The sequence below is a fragment of the Cheilinus undulatus genome, linkage group 16, assembly GCF_018320785.1.
Source record: "Cheilinus undulatus linkage group 16, ASM1832078v1, whole genome shotgun sequence".
In the NCBI taxonomy this organism is placed as follows: Eukaryota; Metazoa; Chordata; class Actinopteri; order Labriformes; family Labridae; genus Cheilinus; species Cheilinus undulatus.
The window spans coordinates 39,730,606-39,756,263 of record NC_054880.1 but is presented as its reverse complement, the minus strand read 5'-3'; the positions used below and the strand labels follow the sequence as shown (position 1 = coordinate 39,756,263).

The 25,658-nt window shown below is 40.4% G+C and overlaps 1 protein-coding gene across 1 annotated transcript; it reads left to right on the top strand.

Moving 5' to 3' along the window:
* The first annotated feature begins 346 nt into the window (after window positions 1-346).
* On the top strand, window positions 347-25,258 carry jazf1a (JAZF zinc finger 1a). Its single transcript, XM_041808986.1, has 5 exons — window positions 347-635; window positions 16,057-16,129; window positions 19,488-19,684; window positions 20,804-20,973; window positions 24,044-25,258. The coding sequence occupies exons 1-5, from the start codon at window positions 521-523 to the stop codon at window positions 24,218-24,220; spliced, it is 732 nt and encodes a 243-aa protein (XP_041664920.1). The 5' UTR covers window positions 347-520; the 3' UTR covers window positions 24,221-25,258.
* Window positions 25,259-25,658: the final 400 nt, after the last annotated feature.

Genomic DNA, 25,658 nt, shown 5'->3' with positions numbered 1-25,658 from the left:
ATTGCAATTTCAAAAGAAGTTCAAAATAAGACTAATAATAAGAATAGGTGACACTAATAACGCTTAATAATAAATAATTATTTGCATGATGATTCATAAGGATTAAAGTTGACTTATACATTCTAGTTAACGCCATGATTTTTCCATTTTTGAGATGTCTCCATCATATTTAAAGTGCATGTATAAGAATTAAGGTTATACTATGATACGTGTGTCATTAAATCAGTGATAGTGAGCTAATTCAGGGTGCAGCGGGCACAGATACCAACAGGTAGGCAGGTCGTGACGTAGGCTGCCACCAACCAGCCCTCCTCCTCCCCCCATCCCCACCCCCACCGTCCCGCCTGCCTCCCAGCTGCGTCCGCCGCTGTCCTGTCTGGTCTCCCGGTGTCTGCTCCGCCGCTCCGCGCTCTGCGGCGCTCCCTCCCCGAACCCGACGACTCTGCCACCTCGTTCACCGCCCCGGCTCCCGGTCCTCCCCCCCTCCCCTCAACCCGGTGAATGCACCAGCGCCGAAACCATGACGGGCATCGCCGCCGCTTCTTTCTTCTCTAATTCCTGCAGGTTCGGGGGCTGCGGTCTTCAGTTCGAGTCTCTCGCCGAGCTCATCGTCCACATCGAGGACAATCACATCGGTGAGTCGGGCCGGAGGGGGGCGACGGAGCTAGGCAGCTAGCTTGTATTAGCTAGCGTCGAGCTAGTTAGCTGAACGCAGACAGACTCGGGTTTGCATTCCGCTATTCCTGCTGCTCGCTCTTCGTCGAGGCTCGTCGAAGTGCGACTTATTCGCAACACTGGAGTTTAATTCTTGTTGAAAACAGCCATTCTTAGCGAAATAAGTGTGGCGCCTGCTTTTACTCTGCATTAGCCATCATAGTTACCTTTTGCAGCGGTAACTCGACTCGGAGGGCCCCGTAGGTCTCATAGGTGTAACTAGCATTCCGACCAGGCAGCGGTTTCACGGCTAACAGAGCAGAAGAGTCGGTGTTTACATTTCCAGGCCTGATTCACAGCTGCCGGGGCTCCTCTCACTCCGTTTGTATATTGAGCTGCAAAAGAAGTCTGTCGCATTTGACACCTCAGGTGTCTCAACGCATTGGGCATCAATGCATTTCGATAATACCTCTTCATTACCATTGACACTGCCTCTGCCTCATCAAATAGAGGCGTTTCAACTATTAAAGTGGCTGGCTTTTCTTCCAAGCTACAACTTGTTGCACCAGTTTTAAGGATCTTCATCTGACAGTCATCTGGCATCAGTTTACCCATTACTTGTCATCAGACAGGGAAAGTGAATATGATGTAGTGAATGCAACTTGTACCAAGTAATAACCTAGTACTAAGTACTTTAGTACTTTTCAATACATGTAAACAAGAGCCTGTATTAGTGATTGATAGATGTAGTATTGCATAGTACAAATTAAGTATCATAACAATCAAATAGGTGTTATTTTGTTAATTGCATGTTATTTATTCACTGCCTGCAGGGATGTCACTGTGGTGCAGACAGTAAAATGTTGATACAAGTATCAGTAATTGCTTTAATCTCGTTAGATGCATGCATTCTGTAAGAGCTATTAGTGTTGCACAGATTTGCAATTACAATGTCATATATAATGATAGTTTTTAAAATATAACGTAGCATAAAAAATACTACACCTGAAATTTTTACAACACTGCTCTCAAAAATAATTCTACCCCCCTTAAAAGTATATATGTACAGTGCTTAACAAATTTATTAGACCACCTGTCATATTTGTCTCACAGACCATCCAGCATCATGAAGTAATATTTATATTTTATAATTTAATAATTACATTTTAGCATTAAAATTATAATTTGGGTTAAAGAGCTTCTACATATTGGTGTATTAACCATTGCAGAAACATAAAAATAGATTTTGGTAATTACCAATGCTGTTAATTTAGAGCAGCTGTGGCATAAACCTTACTTTGGTTAGGGTTAGGGTGGTCTAATAAATTTGTTCAGCACTGTATATAGGTACTTCTACAGTGTGCAAATGCAGTGGCACATTCTGCAGGCATTTTATAAACCTTTCACTTAATACAAAAATAATTGCGACAATGCAATTGCACATTCTGACATTGTGATTGCAATTGCAGCTAGATTAATCATGCATGCACTAAATCTTATAGTACTATAGGGAAAAACATGCAGATGTAGTATCATATGCACCTATACAGTCTATATATGCACACTGAAGTGTATTGTTTGCCTACTATTTAACACTTTTTGGACCAAATGCTTGCCTTTGCAAAAGGACAATGCATTTTAATACACTAGTGTATCAACCTATAGTCTTTTGTTGCAAATGCCATCGCATAGACTAATAAAAGTTGTTACAAACCACAGCCCTCAATAATCTTACCAACTTGATCAGAGCTAATCATTATTAGTGGCGTGTATCCATCCTCAGGAGGCTGTTTGAGGTTGTGGGGGGGTGAAGGGGAGTAGAATGGATGCTTCATTGAGCTAGTCTCCATGGCAACTGGCTGTCTCTAAAGGGGCTGGGGGCAGTATATTGGCTGAGTTATTGCACACCTGCTGTCTCGCCAACAAAGAGCACTGTGGAGCAGCCAGCTGTAATAGGGACACTGATGTGCAATGTCAACGTTGCATGATGTGCTGATGTTAAAAAGATATAAGGAGGTTAAGTAAGTTTCGCGTGAGTGTTTGCGGGTGAGGAGAAAGCGGTAGGGTTGGATTGTGGTGAGGATGTGGACCGAGCATAATCCAGCCATATGCTCCATGTATCAGTGAAAAATTATCCAAAAAGAGAGGATGTTATGAACAGCTATTGTCTTAGCCTGTGACCCTGTGTTCCTTTGAGTCTCCCCAAACTAACGTGAAAAAAAAATTAGGATATATTTGTACTAACAGAAATAGTAGACTGTGTCTTTTAGCTTTGGGTTGATCTATGCACCCATCTGGTTCCTAGCTAGACCTTTTGACCCTAACCGTCAGATGAGCAGAAAGGCTGTTCCCCACACAGATCACTCGGATTAATGAGTTTCCCCTCTGCTGGCTTCTACTGCGCTTCAGCCGTGTCGAGATCACACATAAAACTTAATCAATACGGCCCCCAGATCAATTACCGAGGGGATGAGTGTGACAGATGGAGGTGATAGAGGTGAGATAGTGGGATAGAAGCAGGGGGTCTGGCATGTCTCTTCCTCTCCCCCCTTTTTTAGTTTTGAAAAGGTGCAGCCAAGTGTGATCAACAATCAATCAGAAGATAAGCTTGTGTGATTCTCCGGGCTGCTTCATGTGCAATGTCAGATAAGCTTTTAGAGCTTTGTAGATAACATTACTTTGATTGGGCGCCATCCTGCAGAGTGTAAACAGATTATGAAAAAGCAGGCGTGAACAACAAACTAGATAATCCAGACTGAGGTGACAACAGGCTGCTGCTATAAGACAGAAATAGTGGTTAATAAAGTGAGTCAGTGGGTCTCTGTGGTCAAATCAGTGTTGGCTTGTCCCAGAAAGCATTGGGCATTAGCATAGACTTTGCTGCCCTCTTGTGGTGGATCATCAGTTGCCCAAAAAAAGTCTGATTTTTTGTCTTCATCTGCACATCTCAGTGAAATCAACATGTATCATAGTTGGCTTGTTTTACACACAAAAGATAGCAGTAAACATGCCAGATGATTCTGTCTTGATCTTCTCCGTGAGAAAATGAGGTAATATGTGGGTCTGCTATGCTGACCTCATCCAAAAACATACCCGCACTGTTTAGATGAGAGGAGGAAATGGGTTATGTGAACTGCCCTGTTTGGTTGTTGTAGAGGGCTTTGTGCAGCAGCTCTAAGGTAAGAAGTGAGGAATGTAATGATGTCAGGCTTGTCGGTTTGTGTGCACGGCAGCACTGCTTGAGCTGTGTTCTCACCTGCACAAGCACATACCTGCCTCTTACCTCAACACAGAGGAGGGAGGGGGGAGAGGAGTATGTGGAGATTAGAGGAGATTTGAAAGAGAAGGTGAAGAAAGGGAAGATGTGGGGCCAGGTGAGGCGAGGGAAATCCCAAACATCTCAGCTTTGTTTGGACAGAGTTTTGTGACTAAAAGACTGAGCTGGTGCTATGCATGTGAAGTCAGATCAGCATTGTGTTATAATTTCTTAAGGCTGTGCTGAAGCATGACGATAATTAAACTACATTATCTTGTTTAATTATTTAGCCCACAGCTAAAATTTGGCTGTATTTCTCCATTCACTCTGACTCATAGGCCAGGGTGCAAACACAATCTGATGAAGAAGTATTATCTGTGTTGGAAAATCCCTCTTCTACTGTTTGAATAATGATATAATTATATAGCAGATGAAGTTTGGGGAAAATTGCAGAAATTATGGAGTAATTATGGAGTATTATCGTTTACTGACCATCATGAAACTGTCTTGCCGGGGTATTATCTACAAAAGCTGACAAAAGCTAGTTGATTTGCAGGAGAGGCATTATCTGCATCTGCAACAACTCACATGTGCAGTGCCTATAAAAGAATTTGCCCTCTTGGATATTTGACCCTTTTATTAATCTTGTAAATCAATCATGGTCAATATAGTTTGGCTTTTTGGCAAAACAATTACAGAAAAAAGCTTTAATGTAAAAATGAAAACACACTTCAACAAAGAAATGTCAAACAAATAAAAATATGTAAGGTAAAATAAGTGACTGCAGAAATATTCACCCCCTTCAAGTCAGTATTTAGTAGAGTCACCTTTGGCTGCAATCACAGCACTGAGTCTGTGTGGATAGGTCTCTATCAGGCTTGTACATCTTGACACTGCAATTTTACTCCATTCTTCTTTGCAAAACTACTCAAGCTCTGTCATCAGAAAAATCTCTTTAATGTCAACTGGATGTGGCAAAATATGGGAAAATCCTGGAGGACAAAGTTATCCAGTCTGCTGGAGAACTACAGCTTAGGAGAAGATTTTTTTTCCAGCAAGACAATGACCTAAAGCGTCCAGTGAAAGCTACAAAGAAATAGTTTAAAGACAGGGTGAATGTTCTGGAGTGGCCGAGTCAAAGCCCAGACCTCAATCTAATAGCGAATTTGTGGATGGACTTGTAAAGAGCTGTTCACGCTAGAGCCCTGTGCAACCTGTCAGAGTTTTGCAAAGAAGATGTGCAAGCCTGATTGAGACCTATCCACACAGACTCAGAGCTGCGATTACAGCCAAAGGTGACTCTACTAAATACTGACCTGAAGGAGGTGAATATTTCTGCAGTCACTTATTTTACCTTACATATTTTTATTTATTTGACATTTCTTTGTTGAAGTCTGTTTTTACATATCTTTATGTTAATGACTTTACAATACAGAAATCGGTTTTCACGTTGGCATTAGAGTTTTTCCTTTTTTTGTGTGTGTTAAAAATCCAAAATTATATTGACCATGTTTGATTTACAAAGTCAATTAAAGGGTACAAAATCCAAGGGGGTGAATAGATTTTATAGGTATTGTAGTCATCCATATATAGTTGGGGGGAAACAGTTTTCACTGATAATGTTGGCCAGTTAAATTATTTTTTGGTCCAATATAGTAAGAAAATAAAAGAAGACATTTTTGATGTAATTGTTGGTTATCTTGATTAGGGGTGGGTAAAAATATCGATTAATCGATGCGTCGTGATATTTCCCCCCCCCCCAATTCAATATCGATTCAGCAAATCCTCTGAATCGATTCACCTCCTGGCCAGTGGGGGTCGCTGTGCATGTGATTCGCGTTGTATGGACGAAGGCCGCACTAGACCAAACAACAACAACCAAACATAACCATGTTATGTTAGTTTTATCACAATTTCCAAGAGGACAGAAATAGTCTGTAAGTTTACGTGCACTTTACTTTTTCAGTGTTTATACAGAACTGTCATGTTTTTTACTTTTGTACTCCATCTGCACAACCAAGTTATTATTTTGCAAATTGTTATTTTCAGATGTTTTATTGCTCAAAAATGTGAAGTGACCTACCAAATATGTTCACATGGGCATGAAAATAATTATTAAAAAATTGTCAACAGGTTATTTGTGTATTTCTACTTCTTACTGAATCGACATTGAAGCACTTAAATCAATATCGAATCGAATCGAATTGATATCAAATCGCAACCTAAAGAATCGAAATCGAATTGAATCGTGAGGTTTTTAACAATGCCCAGCCCTAATCTCGATGTCCTTTTATAAGTTACTACTTCCTTCTCCAAGGAGTCATTGGAAACTAAACTCAATTGAATTAATTTGAAATTTCACAGTTTTTATTGGGATGCACTGATGCATTGGTTGAAGATCTGATTCTGCTGATATATGTAGGCCCTGTTGACAAACACATGCCATCTACAAATAATTTGGCATGAACCTTTATCAGTCGCCAATGTGTGTCTGGTGTTAAATCAGTTGAACATTAACATCTGGTTCCCATGACTGCCGAACCAAATAAGGGTGTTTTTTTTTAAGTGCAAAGGAACTTGGACAAACTCTGATTTGCCTTCTTTGGAGATGCACCAATTAGGACAGATATGTTTAAGATTACAATTCAGCCGATAGAGTTTTCAAAAAAATACTTTTTTGGTGTAAAGGCCTTTGCCGTCATTTTGCAACTTGATTTTTGCGTTTTTTTCACAGCCTTCCAAGTCATTTAAATGGGTGATTGACTAATCAGAGCAGCGTTTGCTGCTTCCTTCCTTCCATCGCCCCTTTCCTCTCTTCTCTTCCTCACACTGGAATCCCACTTTGAACACAGTGATTTGCCTATGTAATGTGGATGTGGATATCATACTATATAAAACCGTTAAAGGCATAAGTTTGTACTCAGCCACATGACAGACTAACTGAAAACAGTTGCTCTCCATCTCTCCATCTTGGCACAGCGCTGACGCGCGAGCTGCTGCCATATGAAGCTCTCAGTAAGGATGGATGGGTCCAGACAGAGCCACGGGCTCATCATCACTGCTTATTTTTTATTGTCACAGTATGAAACAATTTGCTGCGTTATATGAATTTTCGTAGTGAATACAACTAAAATGCATCAGACTCGGTGTGCAAGATTCAAGTGCATGCCATCTTTTTTGGATTACGGATCCAAAAAAACACCCATCCAAGAATATGGACACAGTGTGCGATGACTATAACACTTTTAGGTCATTTCCTCACACATTTGACCATGAAATCAGATAAACAGATGCACAACCAAATTCCATAAAAGTTGGGACACAGTGTAAAATGTGAAGATAAACAGAATGCAATGATTTTCAAATCTCATAAGCCTTCATTTTTTTATCACAAAAGAACATAAATAACATTAGATATTGAAACTGCTACATTTGATCATATCATGAAAAATATTTGCTCATTTTGAATATGATGAAGTGCATCTCAGAAAAGTAAGGACGGGGCCATGTGTACCATTATATAGCACTCCCTCTTCTTTTAAAAAGAGTCTGCAAACATCTGGGAAATAAGGAGAACAGTTGCTGGAGTTTTGGGAGAGGCATGTTGTCCCATTCGTGTCTGAGAACAAACATCTCCATCTCCCCTTTAGCCTGCAGGACATGGATTCCATGGAGTCCAAAAATAATTTCAATTTTTGATTAATTTGACCACAGAAGAGTTTTCCATTTTGCCTCAGTTAATTTTTATTGAGCTCTGAGAACATGGTGGCATTTCTTGATCCTGTTCATATATTGCTTCTTTTTTGCATGGCACAGCTTTAACTTGCATTTGTGCAAGAAATAAAAAAAAAAACAAAATAAGATTATAAATGAGCTCAATAACCTTGCATTTCTGATAACTACATGATTAGCTAATTTGTAAGTCTGCCATTCATTGTTTATGAGATGTTCATGTGTCATGAGACTAAGTCCTTTCTGGCTGTTTCCAGATCATTTCCCATCCTGCTTTCTGAGGTGTGACAGGGGAAGAGGCGTGTGTTTGTGCTTGTGAGAGAGTGTGTCCACCATACTTCCTGTATGCCCTGTCAGGGTGTAGCGGAGCAATTAGTGCATTGGCATCCTGAACTGTAAACTGCACAGCCTCTCTGTTCGCTCTGCACAAACATTCACACACTTACAGGGTTTACCATTCGGAAGTCGCAGGGCCAGCTCGCCCCACTGAGCTCTGGGAAGTGTAATTACAGAGAAGTTTGCCTTTCCCCCACCCACATCTCCCCCTCTCTCCCTCCTCCCTTCTCCTCTTTCTCTCCTCTCCCTCCATCCGGTTGCCTGCTGCTCTAGAAACACGTTAAAATGCTCTCTGTGGCTTAATTAGCAGTCTGCAAAACAAGCCATGCATTCTTGGCCTGGTTTCAAAACATGCACACATGTGAAGACACACAGACCACTACACATGTGCACATACATGTGGATACATGCACACAGGGTGTATTCAGCAGGGGGCAGCAGTGCTCTGCTGCTGAGAGATGGATGCCTGTGTTGAAGGGAGCAGAGTGGCTGTTGATTGGCTGCTGCTTTAATGACAGGAATGCTAATTAGGGAGATATTTATAGACCCCAGAGACCTTGAAATGTCGCAGACAAGCAGCACGCATGCATAACAATAACACTCACAGCACTCGTACAAGCACTAATGCACAGGGTAGCTTAAATTCAAAACTTTAGAATTGGATGAGTGAAAATTTTTTTCATGCAGCCCACTGTGTGTATGTGTCTGAATGTGTTTGTGTTGAATGTGTGCAGCAGACCCCCTCCTTGTCCAGCAACAGGATCAGTGCATTAGTTCACTTCCTGTCCTGGTAGGTGAGCAGAAGTCGTAAAGCTTGTGAACATTTTCTGCAGCTCTCTTTGCACCTGGCAAAGTACCCCCCACCACCACCACCACCACCACCACCACCACCACCACCACCACCACCACACACACACACACACACACACACACATACATATAGATACAAACCTCCTCTCTACATACACGTGCACACACTTACCTCATTTACCTTTGAGCTCCTAGTACATGTCAAGTTATTAACCAGCATTTTTCTTCTTGTTATTTCATACCTTGCTGTCAAACATTTGCCTGAATGGCGTTTAGCAGACTAGAGCTAAACATTACAGTGTTCAGCACACTTTGGAGTATATATGATACCATAAGCTAACTGGACTCCTGGTTTATTATTGGAAATCCTTCAAGGGGGTCCTTGTTAAGAGTCCATTGCTTAAAAGATTAGATAACTCATTGATTACAGCCTTAAAGACAGTGGTTCAGAGGTCTCTGTGCTAAGAAAAAAAAAAAAAAATAGGACCTTAGTCCAGTTGCAATACATTATTCCAATCAGTCTATACACTGTAAAGTCAGCCTGTCACCTCATACCGCACACATAGCACTTTGTATTATCAAGAAGGGATGCACAATTTTATTCATATATATCAGCAGATATTTCAAGCCAATATATCCGCCGCATTTACTGACAGTATAAATAATATATTGGCATTAAATATCAGCAAAACTAACTACTGTACCATCAGATAGGTGGTTGCCTAGGGCCCCACACACTTAGGGAGGCCCACTGTGAGCCCTGAACATTTTGAATAAAGCCCAAACCATAAAACAACTACGAGGCTGTCTACCTCCCTGCTCCTCTCTCAGCTCTGCTTGGCTCAGCTCCCAAGGCGTGCATATACCGGTACTGGCTAAAATTACTTTGGAAATTAGGGGTCGACCAAACATCAGCCTGGCTGATTATTGAGGTCGATATTTTGCATTTGGCCAATTATCAGTATCGGCATTTTATTTCACAATAGTTAACAGCAATAATAAAATTAATTAATCAAAAAGTGTGCTTCTTTGGTTCCACTGCAAAGTGTGTCTTCCTCTCTGGCTTTATTTTCAATCTGTAGCCTCACCAGTAGGTCGTTTACATCAAGTGGTCCGGCTCAGTTTGGTGCGGATTGGCACGCATTTTTTTGCATTTCTATAGAGCAAGAGTTGGAAAGGGTCCCAAAAAACCAACCCGTGCCGTCCCACTTTTCAGCACCCTTCCGTAGGGGTACCAATCTTACCTATCCATACCAAAAAGGTGGAGCTACACACACAACAATAGGGGGTTGCACTGATGTCACATCAGCATGTGCCACAGATTCTCAGCTCCGAGCAGGCAAAAACAGGAGAAAAATGGACTAATATCTGCTTAAATCTGGGATATTTGGACTCGACAGAGATCCAAACTGTTTCCTTGTCTGTGGGTATTGATATCTGGCCACAAATCAAGTTTCCTGATGTTTATCTGGACCTGATTTTAAGAAAACAAAGCGGAGCCTGAAGGCTCTCATCAGCCTGCTCGATCCACGATCGATATGAAACTAAATTAATGCTGAAGTTTTGTGAATACGAAGCCTGAGAACAGTTGTTTCTTTGTACTGTAACTATTTATTAATCTACTTCTTACTTTAGGTAACTTCTGAAAACATCACTCTTTGGTTGTTGAACATGTTTATAAAACTTCTGGCGGCTGCCTATTTTAAAACGAGACACGTATTCAATCAGCTGAGGATCTGTATTGACAACAGTTAACATAATTAAGATGTAGTTATTTTTTTTAAAAAGCACTTTCAGCTGAAATAAAGCTGTTAAATGCTTATTCCCTAGTGATTTCTGTCACTCATCCTCTCTACAACTCTGCGGCTGGACCATCAGACTTTCGCTGCATGTGACTTTGCATTCATGCCTTTACAGCCCGCCCACCAAGTGAGAGCACAGGTGTCTATGGAAATGCAAACTATTTTGGGGTTTAGCGTAGCAAACCATACCAAACCGTACTGATCAAACCGGATCCCCTGATGGAAACACGGCTCAAATGTCCTGTGTACAACACTATTTGATTGGCTGGATGTCACATGAGCACTAGCCAATCAACACTTAAGCCTGGGTGCCACTGGCATAGTAAGCATATGGTATCACTAACTGTTTTCCTGATGCTCCTCTATGTTGCTCATGCAGATGGACCTCGAGCTAAATTTTTGATTTTATTATTTTTTACGATTATTAAGCAATTAAGTTTTTCTACATGAAGTACATTTTTTACATTGTAAGTAAATATCGGTTCCAAATATCGGTAATCGGTCTGATGACCTACTAATAATAAATATCTGTATCTGCCCTAAAAAACAATATCAGTCAACCCCTATTGGAAATATTGGCATATTGGATAATGGCAAAAATCCACTATTGGGCATCTAGTGCCCTCCTTTAATCTATCTCGTATGTGTTTATTAGGGCTGTACAGATGCATTAATTTAACATTGAAATCAGCCCTGTTTACAAACATTAGCCATTAGCCAACAATGAAATGAACAGACATCAGTTACCAGTATTTATCTGTTGTGCTCCGTCAATTTTATGCTGGCTTAATTTATCTATCTGCTGAATCAAATAAGAGATTTTGTAGAGGGCAGAAAACGTGACCAGTTAGCAGGGTTCCTGCAGGTCCTTGAAAAGTCTTGAATAGTCCTAAATTGCACATTTGAAATATGAGGCCATAAAGGGTATCAAAAGGTCTGATTTTAGTGAAAGTGAGAGGTCTTAAATTTTGGAAGGCGCTTTGACTGCGATGTCTTTATCCAATTTTGTTTTTTTGAAGCAACCTCATATCATTACAGTTATCTTCCTCTGCAGATTTTTGCATAAATATTCTCCATCATTCAGAGGATTCAGTGTTGGATGTGTCAGAATTTCCTGGGGGAGGACCTGTCTCTGATTATATCTGACTCTGTGATTTAATAAACTCACACTAGTCCAGTGCTCTAACATCTGGACAACCAGGTTGCCTACTGAAAGTTCTTGCAGCCCAACTTTATTTTGACAGCCCCCCCAGACAGAAAACATTTTAATAGTTAAACTGTTCAGAATCTGTCAGCAAACCCGCAAAAATGTGTCGTGATAAATATCAGTGTACTGTATATTGATAGAATGGAGGCATTAAATGTGCCAAAAATCTAACTTTGGGTGTTACGACCAAAAGATTTCTTTAGCCAAACACCATTTGATGTTTCATAAACATTTTATTAAGTCCGAAAAATTCTGCCCTGGTCGGATGTGTTGAGAAATCTCATGACTTTAGTTTTTGAATGTTTACCGTGCAAAACAATGGTTTTAATTTTTCTCAGTTCAAGTCTTAAAAGTCTTAAATTTGATTTTTAAAAGCGTGTAGGAACTCTGAGTTAGACAAACTGTAACCTGTCTTTATGGTTTTAGGCTAGTTTTAGTTTTATATATTATTATTTCATCGTGCCATATACCAAAAGAGGTGCCCAGCCCTCACAGGCTTACAAGACACTGAAATACAAAACAAATAAGAGCAATCAAGCAAAGACAAGAGCAACTCATCACAGTACATATCATACAGAAACAAATCATTGGCAATTATACCTTACACTCCTTATTAGACAGCAGCTTTAGTCAAACATAAAGTGTCCTGTTACGCTGTTGAAAAGCATTCAGCTCAAATTGTGCAAGTTGAAACACTTTGTGTGTAAACAAAAATTTGAGTCTTTCTTCATCAGACATAGAAAACAAATCAGGACACTGCAGGCATTTTACAGAAAAGCTGACATCTTAGATTGTGATACATTTAAACATTAGAGAAAATGTTGGCATACCAAAAGAAGTGATAAAAAAACGTGAGCGTAGGCACAGGCTAAATTTTTACATTAAAAAAACTGTATTGGCCCTAATTTTTATGATTGGTACATCTTTAGCTCATTTTTTTCTTATGTGTAGGTTATGTTTTTATTGGTTTAGTAGTTTTATATCTGCCATTGTGTATAAATGAGTATTGCTGTTTCCTGCTTGAGTTTCACGATTGATAAAGAATAGCTTTGAAATACAAACCTAACAAAGTAACTCGACAAACGTGCATGCAGAAGATGCTGATTTAGGATCTTTGGGAAACTGCCTCCTTTTTTTGTGACATTTACTAAGATATCATGACCATATCCACCATCCCTACATTTCCTTTTTTTATATCAGTGTTTACTCTGGAAAGAGTTGAACAACTAAATCATTCAAAGTTGTCAGTTTTATTGAGGTCAGACGTCGTTGTATCTCATGGCTCTGGCCTGTCGTTGATGTAGGTCGAGGAGCATTGATGTGTGAGTGTGTCTGCATGTGCAGAGGGTTCTGGTCTCTGCATCAGAGCAGCAGGTAGGATTATTAAGGCTCAGCTATAAAAAACTGTCAGAGACCACCTCTGTGGACCACCTCTGGTGTGTGTGTGAGCTTGTGTGTTTTGTGTGTGTTTATGGATGCATTCCATTGCTATCTTTTTCCTCACCTAGCTTTTCAAGTGTTTTTGAGTTGATATGATTTGTTAAGACACAATATGATTCATTGTGATGTCATTAAAACAAGTCAGTACAATTGATTTGATACAGGTTGGTTGAATTTGATGTAATGTGCAATACTTGGCCCAAAATAACAAAAATACCACGTCACAGGAAGTATGTAAAAGCTGACTTTTTGCCAAGACAAGACAATAATATAAAGATGCACCAAGTATAAACTAATGAATGACAAATACTTCTTCAAAGGTAATGTTCAAGATATACTGTGGCTATAAAAGTATGCACCCCCTTTTATTGGTTTTATAAATCAATCATGGTCAATAAAATTTGGCTTTTTTGACAAAAAAGCTCCAAAAAACTCTTAAATGTCAAAGTGAAAACAGATATCTACAAAGTAATGTCGATTGAAAAAAAAATGTTATCCAGAATAATTAACTGCATAAATATTCACCCCCTTCAAGTCAGTATTTAGTAGAGTCACCTTTGTCTGCAATCACAGCACTGAGTGTGTGGATAGGTCTCAATCAGGCTTGCACATCAAGACACTGCAATTTTACTCCATTCTTCTTTAGAAAACTGCTCAAGCTCTGTCAGGTTGCACGGTGATCAGACGTGTACAGTCTTTTTCAAGTCCAGCCACAAATTCTCTACTGGATTGAGGTCTGGGATTTGACTCGACCACTCCAGAACATTCACATTGTCTTTGGTCATGCCATGCATTTTGATCTCATCAGACCAAAGAACTTTCTTCCACTTGACCATGGAGTCTCCTACATGCTTTTTGTTGAACTCTGGTCAAGATGAAGTTTGATTCTTTCTTCAACAGTGTCTTTCTCTTTGCCACTCTCCTATAAAGCTTTGACTGGTGAAGAACCCGGGCAACAGTTGTTGTATAAAGAGTCTCTCCTAGCTCAGCTGCTGAAGCTTCTAACTCCATCAGAGTAGTCATGGGTGTCTTGGTGGCCTCTCTCACTAGTCTCCTTCTTGCACACTCACTCAGTTTCTGAGGACGGCCTGATCTAGGCTGATTTACACATGTGCCATACTCTAATTTCTTGATGATGGATTCAACTGAACTCCTGGTATGTTCATTGCCTTGATATTTTTTTGCATCCATCCTCTGACCTACACTTTTCAATGACCTTTTCTCTGAGTTGTTTGGAGTGTTCTTTTGTCTTGTGGTGTAAAGGTAGCCAGGAATTCTGAAACTAGTGACTGGACCTTCCAGACACAGGTGTCTTAATACTGCAATCACTTGAGACACTTTCACTGAACTCAGGTGATCTCCATTTCCTCATTACCTCTGTTGAATTACGCTGCCCCTTTACATGGAATGAATATTTTATGCAGTGACTTATTTTACATATTTTTATTTGACATTGCTTTGTAGAAATCTGTTTTCATTTGACATTAAAAAGTTTTTTGTTGTCTTTTTTTGTCAACAAAAAGCCAAATCATATTGACCACAATTGATTTATAAAATCATAAAAAGGTAGAACATCCAAGGGGTGATTACTTTTTATAGGCACTGTAAATTGAACACACTTTAAAAAATATTACAGTAACTCTAATAGTATTATTAAGTATCTATATTGGTTGTTGATTACCCAAATGTAAGTACCCTTACAAGTAGGGATGCACCGATACTGAGGGCAGTATCTCAGCCTCTCATTATTTGAGTTTTGTGATATTTTGACATAATAGTCGCAACGATGCATCCCTGATGATTGCCAAACTTGAGCTTCCCTGTGCTGTATCAGTGTTCTTGTCCCACCCTTAGGACCCTTGCCGTCTTCACAGCAGCAGAAGTTGTTGTGAGGATTTTGTTCCTAGGTTGTTTTCTTGTTTGCTGGTCTCCATGGTGTTCTCCTGCACGGTGGGAAGTCTGCATTCTTTTTTAATTATGAGGTGTGAAAGTCTGAAAAACCAAAGAGTTAAGAAGGCCGGCACACAGACGCACTCACACTTGGGGATTAGACTCATGGAGCGTCTACAAGTTAACTGCTGCAGGGAGATGATCCAGCTCTTGGATCTGGATTGCAATACATCTGTGAACTATTACAAATAAAGCTGCGACTGTGCCTGCATACACACACAGAGATAGTCATGCACGCTATGGCATAAACCTACCATGTTTTGATTAACGCATGAATCTTTGTGAATGTTCCCCTGTTCAACACTTGATGGCACTGGTACTTCGCAGATACAGCCTCCTGCAGTGTTTTCATGCACGCTCGGCCCTGTTTTTCAAGGAGGTGGGGCTTTGAAGTTAAACACTGCTTCCCTCAGGCAGTGGAAGTCGCCTACTGTAGTGTGACTGACTTAGCAAGTCAACTGGAAAAAGCCTGTGTGTGTTTGGAGTAATACACTGTGTACATTCATGACAGCCCTGTGAGTCGTTTTTTCACCCTCAGATGGATTTCTTCACCACATTCAGACTCTGGAGATAATTTATCAGCTGTGGGTAGCATTTGGAATGACATTAATAGTAAATTACAGAAGTTTTGGCGCTGGGGTAATAATGCACCATTTGTGAAAGAATGTGAAATGTATCTCCAGGCTTTAGAATGACATAAAGTAACAGAGAAGGCAGTGTGAAAACCTACAGTGATCTATCAGCCAGTCTGGCGGGAAGAAAAGATGTATGAATCAGCTACTTACTGGGAGTATTTACAGAAAATGTGCCTCCATATAGAGCTGTGGGTGATTAATCTAAATGTCTTCCCCTTTTTTTTCTCCCTTCAGACACTGATCCGCGGGTCCTGGAGAAGCAGGAGCAACAGCAGCCCACCTATCTGGCCCTGAGCTACATCAACAGGTACCCACACTAGAACTGAGATGTCGGTCTGTAGAGGGCAGCATTGCTCCATCTTTGAAAGCCATTGCATGTGTGCGTTTATGAGGGAGTGTGGGTACATGTGGCTTGCGGGGTTGCAACTGAAATGACGGATGTCTTCCCATACACTCAGCAGCGAGTGACTCATCCACAGACCAGCACAGAAAAACCACACAACACAATCGCTCCCAGCTCCCAGCAGCGCAGCCTAAGGCTGCTATTTAGGATTGTGGCATGTTTGTGTTTTTGTGCGGTGAACCGATGTGTCACGTCCAACTTTATACCGCGTTAAATCACCCCAAAAAGCTGCATGAGAAAGATAACGGTGACATAGAAAAGCAGAGAAAGTGAGCGTGAGGTTTGTTTTTCTGTGGTTGGTGTTGTCTGTATTCACTGTGCCGTGTTGTGATGACAGTGATGTGTATTTAAATGGGAGGCTCATTCAGCAGCTCATTTATGTCATGTTAAACTTCCTGAAGAAACAGTGTACTGAACAGCCAACATTACAGGGGATTCATCCTTCATGGCTTCTATTAAACAATAAACACAAAAAAGGAGGCACAAAATTCTGATTATCTATAATACCACGGTGAAGAAAACTGTATGAAAGTACAAGGCAAATCAAGTGACTGGGGAACTATTCAGACAGGTTTTACAGAAAGATTGGAGGGAAGACAGAGGAAAAAAAAAGTATGATTATCACTGAAAGGGCCTCTTTGAACCATTATTATAGTTCAAAGACTGACTTCCTGCTTTTTGTTATTTCTTTTCGCCCTTGCACATGCTCATTTTTCCTGTGCACTAAGGCGGTTATTATTACTGACACCTCAGATGTTCTTACTTTTGCTTTTACCTCCGTCAAGAACAGCTTTCTGGAATGTTTCCATTCCTTTGGATGTCTATTTCCTCTTCTTTGTTCAACCACTTAAATTCATTAGAATTATGAATTATGTTGCAGTTTAGATCATAAATGAAACAAAACACTGTTGAACAAAGAGAAAGCATAAACAAACTTGTTCAAAATCACATGCATACATTGTATTTTACTCCATTTTCCAGACACAGTATGAAATATTGTAATTCCTGAAGGAATTCCTAATTATCTTGGAAAAACAAGCTTTGTTCTCAGGGTAAGATTAAATGAACAAGTCGAAACCTTGAGAAAATTATCTGAAATCTTCTCAACATCACAAAAAAACCCTAAAAGAGAAGACTCCGATCAACAGAAATCTGCAGTAAGATGCTGCAGATGCTACAGAAAGATTTAGAAAATCTTTCATTCCATCAGCAATTAGACTTTATAATTCTACCGTAAACAGATGAGAGAGACTCCAGACAACTGGATTTCCCTGCAGGGATAAATAAAGTTATTGTATTGTATTGTATTGTATTGTATTGTAAAAAACATTCATGGATTTACTGTATGTCCACTCAGGGCTTCTGTACATCGTAGACTTTTTCTACTTTTTTTCCTCCTTGAGCTCAAGCTCAACACATGTTGACATACTCGTGACTTGTGGCGCTTGCCAGCCAAGGTCAAGCTCAATGGCATTCCCTCAGGCAGCTTACTCACCAAAACATTCATTAAAAGCTTATGCACTGTACTGTAGCTCTTGTAATTATTCTAGCATGTTTACATTGACACATATAGCTAATAGGTTCATGAATGTTAACTTAAGGTCATATATCATTAATGTGTATTACAGTGTATAAGCAATACAAATATCAGCTCATGAAAATCTAATATCTATTATCTCAAAATATTAGAACGTTGTGGTAAAGTCCAATTTGCAATGGTTTTCTCAGCCTTCATTCTCTCTGGTTCAGTTCAGACAACCACAATCATGGGGAAGACTGCTGACTTGACAAATGTTTAACTTTAGAGGACAATCACAGACACCCTCAACAAGAAGGGTAAGCCACAGAGGGTCACTGCTGAAAGGGCAGGCTGTTCTCAGAGGCTGTATCAAAAGTTGACTGGAAGGGAAAAGTGTGGTAAGAAAAGGTGCACAAGCAACAGGAATGAGCTCAGCCTGCAGAGGACTGTCAAAAAAAAAAAAAAAAAAAAGATTCAAGAACTTAGGGGGGTTTCACAAGGAGTGGACTGACGCAGGAGTCAGTGGATCAAGAACCACCACACAGAGTCCAGGAAGTTGTACTACAAGGTGTTGTTTTCTTAGTATCAGGTCAGTCCTGAACCACAGACAACATAAGAAGTGTCTCACCTCGGCCAAGTCCAGAGTCAACACTGTCAGCCATACACCAGAAGATTTTAGAGACCTTCATACTTCCACCTGCTGAGACAGCTTATGGAGATACTGGTTTCCTTTTCCAGCAGGACTTGGCACCTGCCCACAGTGAAGCCAAAACTACCAGAAACTGGTTTGCTGACCATGGTGTTACTGTGTTTGATTTGCCAGCCAACTGGCCTGACCTTAACCCCATGGAGAATCCCTGAAGAAGATAAGCGATTCCAGACTCAACAATACAGACAAGCTAAAGGCTGCTATCAGAGCAACCTGGGCTTTAAAACACCCCAGCAGTGCCATGGACTGATTGGCTCCATGCCACATCGCATAGATGCAGTAATTAGTGCAAAAGGAGCTACATCCAATTACTGAGTGCATAAATGAGCATAATTTTCCAGAAGGTCAATTTTTCTGTATTATAAATCCTGTTTTTGGATAGGCCTTTTTCTATGATTTTTTAATTTTTTTAAAATTCACCTGTTTATGCAGACAAGTCCGAGTTGCAAGCATCCATGATGCATTGTTTTAGTTTTAGTTGGTAAATATCAGGACGGGGGCTGTTCAGAACCAGGACACACTGTATCAATGTTTTATAGAATTCTGTTGGGACTGATGTTGGGAGATGGAGCTTGGAAACAGGATGGTCCCAGGCTTATCAGGACTTGGAAAAAGGGATATTTTATATTGTTTTTTTTTTTGAAAAGTGAAGAAAAAGATGCATAGATGTTTCATAAATTGGCTTTAATCTCATGCCTGTTGTGTCCTGAACAGAGTATTGTAATACGCTTCACAGTCAGTGAATAAATGTAGTAAATAATTTAATCTGTGTCCAAAATCTAAGCCATTACATTGGTAATGAAAAGCCAAGAATAAGATTTCAATCAAAAAATTACAGTAGAAGCTGAACATGTCATTGTACTGAAATATTTCTATATTCTATTATGTTGCTAGGTTTACCGTTTTGCCTTCGGTTATTATTTGACACCACCGGCGTATTCGATAGGAGACTTGTCGGCACATGGTTTTAAATTCATCAATTACCATTCCTCTGTCATGTGCCTTACTGATGATGCGCCCTTGCGTGCCGCCAGGTTCATGACAGATGCGGCGCGCCGGGAGCAGGAGACCATGAAGAAGAAGGCGACACCCAAGCTGTCCCTGTCCATCACAGGCGGAGTGTCCAGGAACAGCACGGCCACGCCCCCTCGCCACACCAGCGGTAACCTGACGCCTCCCGTCACGCCCCCCATCACACCCTCCTCCTCTTTCCGCAGCAGCACACCCACAGGTACGACAGGTGTGTGCGTGTGTTGGAATGAGAAGAAGATGGATGGTTTGTGTGGAGTGAATGGAGGTGTTGAATGTAAATGAACCCGACTGGCGGTTACAGGAAAAGCTTACAGTTGCACCACCAGGAGAAAATCAGTCACATTTAGATGATATTTGTAATGTTAATGGTTTGCATACTTGGTGACTAAGTGAGAAAAAGACATATACACATAAATAATCGCCAAGAGAGCAGAAATAAGCATAAAATGTCACCATAAGAGGCTCATAAAAGCAGGACAGGTTGATTTTCATTTTCATCGAGTTTTTTCATTTTTTTAAGAAAGAACAAATAAAATCCACCTCCAAGGTGGAATAGGCTTCAACCCCAGCCGCTGTCTGTTAAGTGCGTGTGTGTTGTTTGTGTGCCGGCTCTGGTGGCTCCTGCAGTGAGCAGACCAGTCAACACTCTGCTAATTACATAGCAGCTGTCACGCTGTGTGTTCGCATGGGGCCGTGTGTTGCACAGCCCAGGAGCAGATGTCCAATTCCAGCCCAAATGGTTCCAAACTTAGTGTTAGGTCTGGGCTTATACACCGCTAGGGCTGCACAAACACAGACACGCACATGCACGCGCTCTCTTTCGACATGTGCCAGGGTGCCATCCATTTCCTCATGCTGAGGTGCAGCATTTCCTGTGAGGTGGTGGGGGGTCAGTGGGTTTATGTGTGTGTGCGCTGGAACGTTTTGTTAATGTGGTGTGTGCGTTTGCGAGTGGAAAATGTTCTGCACGTAACAAAGCACTTTTTCAGGCTGAGCAATGGGAATCACTCCCACTTAATGATCTCTTTCTCGATGCCAGTCCCTGCGTTTTGACTCACAGGCACAAAAGAAGCCCATATGCACATCTACAACACTGCTGTTTTGTTTGATCATTGCTCTCAGTAGCATGTGAGCTACGAATGCATCAAAACAGGAGCAGAGGATAGAGAGAGGTACTGATAAAATGTTACGTATCATCACCCACCAGTGAATTCCCAAGGGAATAAAGGCATGGTGTTCTTCTGGGATTATTCCAATCCATATTTCATTTAGGATGACTAGCATGGTGTTTGTTCTTTGTGTCTCATTGTGCCTCCAGGCAGCGAATATGATGAAGAGGAGGTAGACTACGAGGAGTCGGACAGCGATGAGTCGTGGACCACAGAAAGCGCCATCAGCTCTGAGTCCATTCTCAGCTCTATGTGTATGAACGGGGGCGACGAGAAGCCGTTTGCTTGCCCTGTCCCTGGCTGTAAGAAGAGATACAAGGTAAGGAATCAGCAGAATACCGAGAAATCTACTAATAAAGGCCACACTGCAGCTGTTGTTGGAGAATCACATGGCGTGACATTTTTGAAAAATCACGCTATAATCCCAGAATGCCCATTAGAAGCAGTTGTAAATGTATCATGGTGGGTTTGCTGTGGATAATTTTGATTTACAACTTTTGACAAAAACCCTCATTCAGCTCTGAAGCCCCTGCTCTTTATCTACTAAATGACATGATGGGAGCGTATCTGCCTGATAGCCTTTAAAGTCTAAAACAGAGAGAAGGACACTTTTGTTGATCTGAATGACTAACTTGTGCATAATGGCCTGATGTGTGCTCTTAATGTCTGATCAGGGCTTCATGCAGGTTTGGCAATGCTCACTTTTAACACTGCTGTGAAAAGGGGGTTTTTGCAGTAACTTTCCTGTAAAGGTTTGATAATTTTATGGTTTTCAGAAGTATCAGAGATAAACAGTGTTATGCTGTAACCACAGGATGAGTTAAGCAAAAGTTACTGGCTATCCAGCAAAAACAAACATGGAAAAATCACAAAATAGGATTTAATTATACTGACAGAGACGCAACATTTCAAAAAGGGTTCAATGCAACAGTGTTACAGGTTGATTTTCTTTCTTTGAGTTTATCTTTATTCTTTATTTTGATAGTTTTTCATTTATAAATACCAAGGTGTTACACTAATGCCCATAAACAGTAATGAAGAGAACAATCTGTGGGGCCTCCATGAGTTGAAATAATAATTATACGGTCCTTAACGAGTCCATCAAAGCCCAAAGTCATACAAAGATACAAAGAAGTGGGTCCATTTTAACCACTTCTTAGCACAATCTGCTCCTTTTAGTCTAAGTGGAAAAGTTATCTTTTCTATTTTTTATATTTAAGTTACTATTTCCATCTATTCCTTGAAGTATGGGGATTCAGGTTTAAACCACCTTCTTCTAATTGTTTTTTTTTTTTTTTTTACAAGCCACAAGCAGTATCCTACAAACTTTTTCTGTAAACAAACCAAAATATGGTAGTTTCACACCATTTGGTATTGCATAACCTAAAATCTTTTTCAGAGCTGAGACAGTGTTTACCCAGAATAACTGAATTTTTGGACATGTATAAAAGAAATTGCTCCTTGAAAGGTTAAGAGAAATTGGTTTTGACTCTCTAGCCTGTAAATGGTTCCAGGACTACCTTTCACAGAGAGATCAATGTGTTGTTGTAGATAATTGTTGCTCTGTGTACTTGCCTCTTTCAAAAGGTGTACCGCAAGGTTCAACACTGGGTCCTTTATTATTTACAATATATATCAACAATATCACATCCTCTATAATAGATTGTAACACCCACCTTTACGCTGATGATACAATTTTATATTGTTTTGCCAATACCGCACATTCAGCCATTCAAACCCTCCAGCAAAACTTCAATCAATTACAACACGCTCTGTTTGATTTAAGACTGGTTCTCAATCCTAGTAAGACCAAATTCATGCTTTTCTCCAAAGCCACAGACATCAACGACAATAATGTTCACATTACCACTTTAACAGGACACAGCATTGAAAGAGTATCTGAGTATAAATATCTTGGTATTTGGTTAGATCAAAAACTCACCTTCAAATTTCATATCGACTCCCTGGCCAGCAAGTTAAGACAAAAAACTGGATTTTTTTACAGGAATAAAACTAACTTCCCATTGTTAAGTAGGAAACATATCATTGAAGCTGTCTTTTTATCTGTTTTAGATTATGGGGATGTTGTTTATAGGAACGCCTCTGCCTCTACTCTTAAACCCCTGGACTCCATTTATCACTCAGCTGTTTTGTTGATATTCTTTGTATCACTTTTTGATGCATTTTATTGGTTGTACTCTCGACATCATTGAAAATGAGGGAACACCCTCAATGATTTCTTCGAGATTAAATAAAGGTTGAATGAATGAATGAATGAAAATGAAAGTGATTGGCGCCAGTGTGTCTCCAGGATAGGTTATGTGTTTTAGATTGTTGATTTTTAATGTGTATGTACCAAATTCTTCCATCCAAAACCTCACCATTTTTTTAGAGTTTGTGGAAGAGTGTTGTGTGCTCCGCATTGAACACCAATCCTCATGTGATATTTCTACATTAACTTCTTTTTTGATTTAGTATATTCAGTGTTATTTCCTGTATCTGGAAACCCTGGTAAAGTTTTAAATAAGCTCCATGTTGTGCTGCTTACATTGTATTGTCCTTCTTAGATCATTCTGGTATCATCTTTTTTTTCATAGTAGTCTCCTTTATGGATAACCTGGCACACCAAATGGATTTGTTTCACACAACCATCTTGTAAACCTCTCATAGACAGTGTCTGCGAAAGGGCAGAGCCTTTGAAAAAAAAACTCAGAGGGTGATTGGATGAACGATCTGTCTGTCACATCCTTACGGGCCAATCAGAGCAACAAAACACGTGACGTAGCTGCTACCGAGGAGTAAACTCCATAGAGAACTGCATAATGCAAACCATGGTGACTGTAGACTTTTGTCGTTTTTGAACAGAAAACAACTCAATGCTGTTCTTTGTTCTTCTTTTAACAAAGAAATGTCAAGGTATGATAAAACTGGTGCTTAAGCAGCATCCATGCTAATGTCCTTTACCATAATTGCACTGGTCTCTTGTTGCTGCTTGCTTACATCACGACTCCGCCGCACCTGAAAGTACTGCCCCCATCACTGATCGGTCCTGTCACTTTCTAACCAGGCCCAAACAGTTCAGAGAGGAGCTTTGCAAGATGGATTTGCCTGTGAGAAACATGAAAACGGGTGAATCCATCTGCTTTGCAAGGTTAATATTTGGTGGTACCTGAAAAAATCACTGTTCTGTAGGTTGAATTTCTTCTGTAGTTGGGCAAACCTTTTAAGCTCCTTCCCCTAGGTTAAAGCACATATTGTTGTCATACCTTTATACCACCATTGTTTAAAACCTGAGTCACCCATCACTGGTTTTAACTGAGGAACCAAGGCAGGCCAAGTTAATATACAGCCATTCTTTTATTGAATAAATAAATCTTCTGTCTCTTCAGAATGTCAACGGTATCAAGTACCACGCCAAGAACGGCCACCGCACGCAGATCCGTGTGAGGAAACCTTTCAAGTGTCGCTGCGGCAAAAGCTACAAGACCTCGCAGGGCCTGAGACACCACACCATCAACTTCCACCCACCAGTCTCCACCGAGATCCTGCGTAAGATCCAAGGCTAGAGCCTGGGGAGGCAGCAACCCCAAACACAGCCCTATATCGTGACTCTACCTGACCCTTTTATACCCACCCCACACACTAAAGGATCAAGTGCATGCTTTAAGTTCTACTTTTGTTTTCATTTGTTTTATTTGGTATTTTATTTTTTTCTATCCACGTTATATCACTTGTATTTTGGTAAGAAAACAATGTATCTTCGTAGTATTTTTAATGTTGTACATTTGCACATTCGTATATGCTATCACGTTACTTTTTTCTATTGTTTGACTTACATAAGGTGCTAACTGTAAAAAACAACAGAAAGAAAAGACAAAAAAACAAATGATGAACGAGACAGAGGGAAACTTAAAAATGAAGATGTGAAACAGGGAGTGCAACCAAGCCCTGGCCCTTTCTCCTGCTAGAAAGAAGTTAACATTAGCGCTGATCTGAGGTCAGCTGTCAGTACACTCCTTTTCCTTTAGTTTCCTGATCTCAGATCTGTGCTTTGATGGTAACTTCAGGGGCTAAAGTGCGAGAGTTAAGTTATACTTTAAATAGATATATTGATATATAAACAATAGATATGTATGTGTACATAAAAATATATCAAAGTATTCATGAGCATATACATAAATAGTTACACTTTATTTTCAAGCTTTATTTTATATATTTTTGTCAGTGTTTTAGATTTGATGTTTTTTTCTATGTATCAAAAAGTGTTCCTTTCATTCCATATTTGCTGGGACAGCCACCTCAGAGGTTCGAGGAGCTGATTGGGCTCTGAGCGTGTGCAAAATTCTTGCTGTTAATTAGGAAGGGACGCTCAGCGCTGAAGGCCCAGGCCAGTAATTCACGTCTGAAACATTTCATCTGGCACAGTACGCCATCCATGTACTCCATATCTCCAGTGTTTGCTCATTCTGAGTGCCAGAGCTGCGTTCAAGAGACTTCATTCTTTACTCCAGTTGCCAAGATCTTCGTCGATGTTTGGTTTTTTTTTTTCCATGATTGTTGCCAACAGCTCTCCACTGCCAAACATTGACCATACCATGTGCCTGACGAAGGGTGGGGACGGGTGGGTGGAGGGGTGGGTAACGGGTTCACCCTGGAGGTCGCCAAATGTGTGGCAGCGATTTTCTCTTGTGAGTGGATGTACATCGTCAGAATGTTTTCTGTGCATGCTTTCTGTGTCGTTAAAGAGAAATAATGTGTGGAAGAAAATGGTGGGTTTATATTTGAAAGAGATTACCATCTACAACCTGTCAGTTTTTATATGTTGTAGAAGAGCATTCCAGTTCGTTGTGTGCGTGTGTGTTGTGGTGTAAGTGAGAGCTGTGTGTGTGTGTGTGTGTGTTTTTTTCAGCTGTTTCCATCTCATCAGCCTATAGAGTGTATTCTCTGTGTCTGCCACGCCGCTGGTTCGTCTCCTGTAGAGCAGGATGGCCAGCGGTGTGGCAG